The sequence below is a fragment of the Dipodomys ordii genome, unplaced genomic scaffold (assembly GCF_000151885.1).
Source record: "Dipodomys ordii isolate 6190 unplaced genomic scaffold, Dord_2.0 Scaffold258, whole genome shotgun sequence".
NCBI lineage: Eukaryota > Metazoa > Chordata > Mammalia > Rodentia > Heteromyidae > Dipodomys > Dipodomys ordii.
Genome location: NW_012267474.1, coordinates 344063 through 351020, shown reverse-complemented (window position 1 = coordinate 351020; position 6958 = coordinate 344063). Strand labels below are relative to the sequence as shown.

The window sequence follows — 6958 nt, the reverse complement described above, 5'->3', positions numbered from 1 at the left end:
ACACACACACACACACACACACACATATACATGCAATATATGTACATTTGTATAGGTTTCTGCATATATGTATGCACATATATGTGTATATATGTATGCATATATACATATATACACAAGGGAAAATACACATATATATATATACACTTATCTCTAGAAGACCAATACCAGTGGCTTCAGTTAGATTACTTCAAGCATGAGCAGCAATTCCCTAAACAATTATCCAACCTGGGAACTGCCAACACACATCATGTGATGGAGGAGATCAAGGCACTCTTTCCCATCTACCCAACCTGCTTCCTACCATAACAGGAGCAACAAGCTCAGATCAAAACCTACTCTAACCACAGGGAGTAGGAGCTCAGTGTTAATGGTCTACACCTGTGCTCAGCCTACAGGCAGGAGAATCCCCAGGTTTCAAAGCACCAGTCCAACTTGGTCTTCCCAACTTGTCTCTGAAACAAAGCAAGCAAACAAAACAGTTCCTTAGCAAGCCAGCAGCTCACAAACCCAAAAGGAACAACAAAAGAGGAAGGAAAGACTGGGAAAAGACACTGGCCAGTACAGATTTACATATATATGTATATAAATATATGTATAAACTATAACTAATTATATATAAATAGATGTGCTTGTGTATATATATATATATGTATGTATATATGTTTGCACATATACATAGGTTAAAATACATACACACACACATGTACATATTTATTCATTCATTTATATATTTATTAAACTTGACCAGGCAAATGGCCACTGCCTTTAGCTGGATTGGTGCAGGCGGGATCAGCGACTCCCTCAGCAAGTGTCCAATCCCGGAAGTGCCAACGCACATCAGGTAATGAAGGACATTGAGGTCAAATCCGCGACTATAGCCTTGGAGTTTGTGGAGCAACTACAAAAGTAAGTCTAGGGTTATGGGTTATCTTTAAAGGTGGAAAATACAGGGCCAGATAGAGAGGATCCTGTAAACAGGATGGAGACACAGGGAGTGTTAGTGGAAGTTGCCAGTTGCACCATCTCCTGGTCCCCAGGTCAGAGGAATAGTGAGGGATCTCTTGATACAGGAGTTCCCGTTAAGAAGGGCAGAGTCTACACCCATCCTTAGGAGTTGTAGGGAGGGGACTTGTGGAGGGTCAGGCAAGGTGCATCTTGGGAGACCCCCTGCTAGGATATAAGGGTGTGACAGGTGTGAGACAGGGAGGGGCTTACAGGAGGAACTGTGGGAAGAGGTGGGGCAGTAAGAGTTTATATAAGGCAGGCAGCTGGTGGGCAGGGTCACTCTGGACGCGGCTGCAGAGAGGACTAGGAGGAAGCCTAGGTGCCTCACAATGATCGACCAGAAGAATAGTCCCAGAGCACGGTGAGTGACCCACGGCATTCAGGAAGCCAGGTGAGTGGCCTGGGCATCTCTGTAGACATAGACGGGGTTGGCAGAAGGATGGAGGCAGCCCAGTGGAAGTGCAGAGCAGTGAGGCAGATTCAGGACCACCTGGCCTCCAGCACAGATGCCAACGAACTATACAAATCCTTGAGGCTGCTCTCAGTCATGCCCATCTCGGCAGAAATCTTGCCACCACGGGTGTCAGAGATACAGTGAAGGGTTTTAGGAAGTACCAGCAGGTGGGCAGTTTGGCCAAGGAGCTGACCAAGCGCTGGAAGACCTTGGCTGTGCTGAGGCGCAAATCAGAGGCTGTGAGCCAGGTTCCTGAGCAGGATGGCGGTCAAGAGCCCAGGAAGGATGATCTGGGAGAAGGGGAGAGACCCAGCTGCTGCCGAGGAGACAGAGGACCAAGGGGCAGGATTGGTGCTGCTGCCTTGGCTCAGGAGGCCTGAAAAGGAATGGCTCTAGCGGCCCCAGAAGACACTCGGATTCCGTGCACAGCTCAATCCCGAGGGCAAGCGAGGTCCAGGCAAACCAGGCAGGACAGCTGGTGCCAACCTCAGCCCCCAATCCAGCCAGTGCTGTCAATTCCACAGAAGCAGTCAGGGTGCCAATGGTGCAGCTCATTTCCCTGGGCTGCAGGCCTATTCGGGTCGGCTGCCTGACATGAAAAGGATGCCCTCCTTCTCTTCATCTAGGCCGGGAGCCTCTGTGCCCTGGGAAGTGGGAAAAGGGGAAGGGGAAGGGGAAGGGAAAGGAGGAGGTGTTGAGGAAGGGGTAAAGGGAGATGAAAGGGAAGGGGGAAGAGGAGCAGAAGGCAAAGGGAGACAGGGAGAGGGAGGGGAAGAGATGGCCTTGACTTTTGTAAGAAAGTCCTTGAAGATGCCACTGTACTCTGGACCAAAGCGCGGCTCCCTCGCTCCCTGGTGCCCCCAGGATGTCCGGGGGCTCCTGCAACACAGCACTCCAGCCAATCCCAGGCTGCCCTGCATTCTCTTAGCACCAATTTCCCAGACTTCTACCCCTTCTGTGCACCAGCCTCAAGGGAACACTCATCCGAGGACAGTGGCATGTTGTTCAGAATTATAAACTAAAATACCAAAAGAAACATTTTAAAAATAGATTAAAAAAAAAGATACAATCCTGTGCTCCAAAAAGTCAATGAAAATAATTGTTCCCATCACAGTTTTTTTGTATGTAAGATCCATAGCTAAAACAGTATAACCAATAGCAGATTAATTGTGCTACATGTATATAAGAGACACTACATGGCAATGACATTCAACATCTGGAATTCGGCTCTAACCTTGTTCCATCTCTTGAATGGTGAGCACATGGAGACTCATCTGCAACTCATTTGTGAAGTGCAAGAGGGGTGGGGAATTTCTGTGTCTCAACACAACCAAGTAATCATAAAATTAAAAATGTTAGCAAAGGAGTAATAAAAATTGATCATAGAGAGTTGTGCCTTCGTTTCTGTTAGGGATTCTATAGCTACTAAATGATGTCACTATTTCTACATATAAGAACAATTCAGAATTAAGAAATAATTAGCAAGGGTAATGGTATAGGGTTTTGCCTTTGTCATATGCTCAGAGACCAACATGTGGATTGAGAAATCCCTTTGAGTGCTCAGTAAAATTGTTAGAGAATTGTCTGAAGTAGCATATCATTATAAAATTTAGGAAAAATTTTCCAATAAGCAATGATGCAGTGTACATAGCAGAAGTTTGAAAATCAGATATGAAAACATTGAACTCAAAAGTGACTTTTCCACTTGAAATCTGGAAATTGGAGAAACAATATATTTTGAGGAAAATTTCTTTTCAATTCATAATTGCATACTATCAAAATATCACCTTACTGAGAAGTGAACAACAGATTTTACAATTTCAAGTGATCTCTTAACTTCATATTTGTACAGTATTGATCCATCCATGAAGAGCAGCTGTGACTAATAAAACACAACATTCAGGAAAGTGTGAGGCATGGTGCTTTTTTATTTTGAAAATACTGCACAGAGGGGTGTTTGTGTAGTCACAATTAGATAGAAACTAGTTACGTGACAGGGTTCAATGTGATCCCAGAAGCATTTTCCCATACTCCTGTCAGGATGAAATGCACAGCAAATCTTGCTGTGTAGACTTAAATAAAATTGAATGAGACGAAGTATATATGTTTGGTACACACATCCAGAGAGAGACTTTCCCTGATGGATTCTTCCATGTAGTTAGTTATATCATGGACCTAGATTACACCTACTTCCTGTGATTTTTCTAATTATACAACTTGTAGACAAAGAATATACACATATAATTTAATACCTAAATATAAACTTTATCATGTTGTACCTACTGTAGTTCTATGGTTATGTCTTACTGATGAACCTTCTACTTCCTCCAACCAAGCAATGTGGCCCTGTGATTGGAACTAGACTTAGGATAACCCTAAAGCCCCAGACGAGTTTAGATCTATTTCAGAACAATGACATGAATGTAGGAGAAAAGTCAGCATCACATCACCTGGGTTATTACCCTGAGTTCAGAGACACAGAGAGGAAGAGAGTGAGGACAGAGATGAAAAGTGCTGCCAGGAATCTAAGAACACAAGAAAGTCAACAGAGAACTGATGGATCAAAAAGGACTGATGCCAGAATTCAGACTCTCCAAGTATTAACTGACTTTTTCTGACAACATTCTGAGCAGGTGGAGGCAGCAGGAGGAGCAGCTGGGGCAGCCCAGACTCACATTTCAGCTTCTCTGGGAGGTTTTTGTTGTGGCTTGTATCACTGTGGGAGGAAAACTGCTACCCTGTTGACAGTAATAAGTGGCAACATCTTCAGGCTCCAGGCCACTGATCCTGAGAGTGAACTCTGTCCCAGATTGACTCCCACTGAACCTTGATGGAACTCCGGACTCCAAACTATCAGCAAGATAGATCAAGGGTTTAGGTGTTTTCCCTGGTTGCTGCTGATACCAGGCTAAATAATACCCAATGTCCTCACTGGCCCTGCAAGTGATGGTGGCAGTGTCTCCTAGAGACACAGACAGTGAAGATGGAGACTGGGTCATCTGGATATCACACTTGGCACCTGGAACAGAAACATGAAAACAAATATCCACACTAATTATCAAGTTATAAGAAGGCATCCCTGAAGAGTAAGCATCTTGGATCACACTGAGCTGTGTAAATCCCTAGCATTGTCCTTCTTTACCTGGGAGCCAGAGCAGCAGGATCCCCAGGAGCTGAGCAGAGGTCCTCATATCCATGCTGTGTGCTGACTTGGACTGACTACTGCATAATGTGAGCAGCCTATGAAGAAGTCCTTTGAGCATACTGGGCTGTGCTGTTGGTGCATGCAAATCAGCAGCAGAGTTATACACAGCTGTCCAGCTGCCTCATCTCAGCAACTATGCACATTCTGAGTCTCAAGGGAGCTAGGTCGGGCAACAGAATAAGTTTTAAACACAGAAGAGAATCACCAAGTTGCTTTCCTGTGATGTGCGCACAATGGTAGCTTGGAAGATCAAAGTTTCTTTTCTTCTTATTACTTTAACTGAAACAAGACTTGTTCATTGGACTATTAGTTCCAGAAAATTACAAACAAATATTCCACAACACAAATTTGGCATTTCTTTATTATTTTTTCATTGTGAAAATACCTTACAGAGGGGTTACAATTACATGGGCAAGGTAAGGAGTACATTTTTTATCAAGCATTGTTGCCTCCTACTTTGTTTCCCATCCCTTCCATTGCTTCCCATCTACCCCCCTTCCCCCCACCCTGTGCCAAAGTTGTAAAGTTAATTTTTCAACGTAATGTCTTGTACATATCATTGTTGCAATGGTTCCAAATGTATCCCTATTTAAACAATTTGTTTTTTCTCTTCCCCTCCACATATTATACCAACATCAAATATAGTGAAAACAGGGGTTATACCGTGGGGGAGGGACATACAAAGCAACAAAGAAATCTTCTTCAAAATATGTTAGGAGCAATAGCAAGAAAGAAAAACAATTTGAGTCCTTATCTTGGAGTTCATTTCACCTAACATCAACTTATCTGACCATTTCTGCTTTTATTATACAGAATAGAAAGTTTTACAGTAGCTCTGATTCACTGATAATCTGTATGTGTCAAATTATTAGTACTGTTTTCCTGTAATGATTTCAATCCATGGAGGTGGAATAAGTAAGTGGAGCTGTTGTATTGATAAGAAAATTCCAGGACTTCTATACTGAGCTGTTCAGCCTTATTATCTCTTCCATCTCTGAGTTTTTGTCCCAGGTGATCCATACAAGCTCATCCTTTCAGAGCCTTTCTCCCTTCATGTCTGAACAGCCTTTATAATTTTTACTGACCTAGAAATGTGTATAATTCCATATGTCTATGCTGAAGATCTTCATATTATTCCTTCTGGCTTTTAAACATCTTCACCACAACTACTATGTTCAGAAGCAGAGATAGATTCTCCTTGAAAGGAAGGATACACTCAGGTTATCTTGAAGTCTATTTTGTGGCCTACACCTACAAATGTCTCCTCTGTTCGGTGGACTCTTCTAGTTCCTGAGATACCACTGTGCTACACACCAATAAAGATATTGAGCCCAAGCAGAGTGAGTATGTTGGAATCTCTGAACAGAGTCTTGAAATCAATAGAACATGGAAATGTGATCCATATTGGAAAGAGGCAACATGGGAGAGCTGATTTTCTGTGGAAGGGAGATATATCATTGTTGACTCCATTGTAGGTGCTGAGATGGAGTGACCCAAGAGGACATCCATATGTGTTGGATTTGCCTGTGCAGTTGTCAGGGCTCAGGAAGTCACTATTGCATGGGATACAAAGTTGGCTCATCTTATCCATGTTATCACATTGTGAGGAATGTCTGAACAAATCTGGGGGTGGGGGTAGGAGGTGTATGATATGATAATGTCAGTGGCAGTAACACCAAGAGTTTCATATCACCCAGAAGAGTTGTTGATCACATGATTAAATTAATGAGGGAAAATTAGAACCAATATTCGTATTCTTGAGGTAAAAAAAATGTAAGCTAATTAAATGAAATTTTCATCTAATGTTAGTGACATATTCCAAATATTTTATACTGAATATTTTGTGGAAAGAAGAAAATCAGAATATTTTTCCAAGAATTCATTTAATAATAACCTAATTTTGTGATGTGAGTGAAGTAATTACCATAAACATACATATGTATGCATGTATACATATGTATATATGAATGTGTAAATATAAATATATATATATATATAGATGAATAAATACACAAGTGAATAATTTTTTCTAATCTAGAAGTAATGATGCTTTAGCTTTAATAGCGGATAGCACCTTCATTAGCTGACCTTATTTATTCTTTCATAAATAAAACAAGTGACCCTTACAGAACTGTTTATTTCTTTATCAAAAGCAGGAAAAGAAGAAGATGAGTTTGGATCATTTGTTGTCACAAACTACAAATTCATAGTGGATGACCTAAAGGAAAGTGTGGAGAAAAATCAGCCAACAAGGAATGCCCAATGGCCAATTTTGTGAGTTTTTGAATATT

At 41.9% G+C, this 6958-nt stretch overlaps 2 gene segments (V, D, J or C); both read right to left on the bottom strand.

Moving 5' to 3' along the window:
* Window positions 1-6958, bottom strand: part of LOC106001011 — a 263455-nt gene that overhangs the window by 53466 nt on the left and 203031 nt on the right.
* Window positions 4126-4659, bottom strand: LOC106001005. The segment is given in 2 exon segments: window positions 4126-4481; window positions 4605-4659. Coding segments are annotated over 2 exon segments (396 nt in total).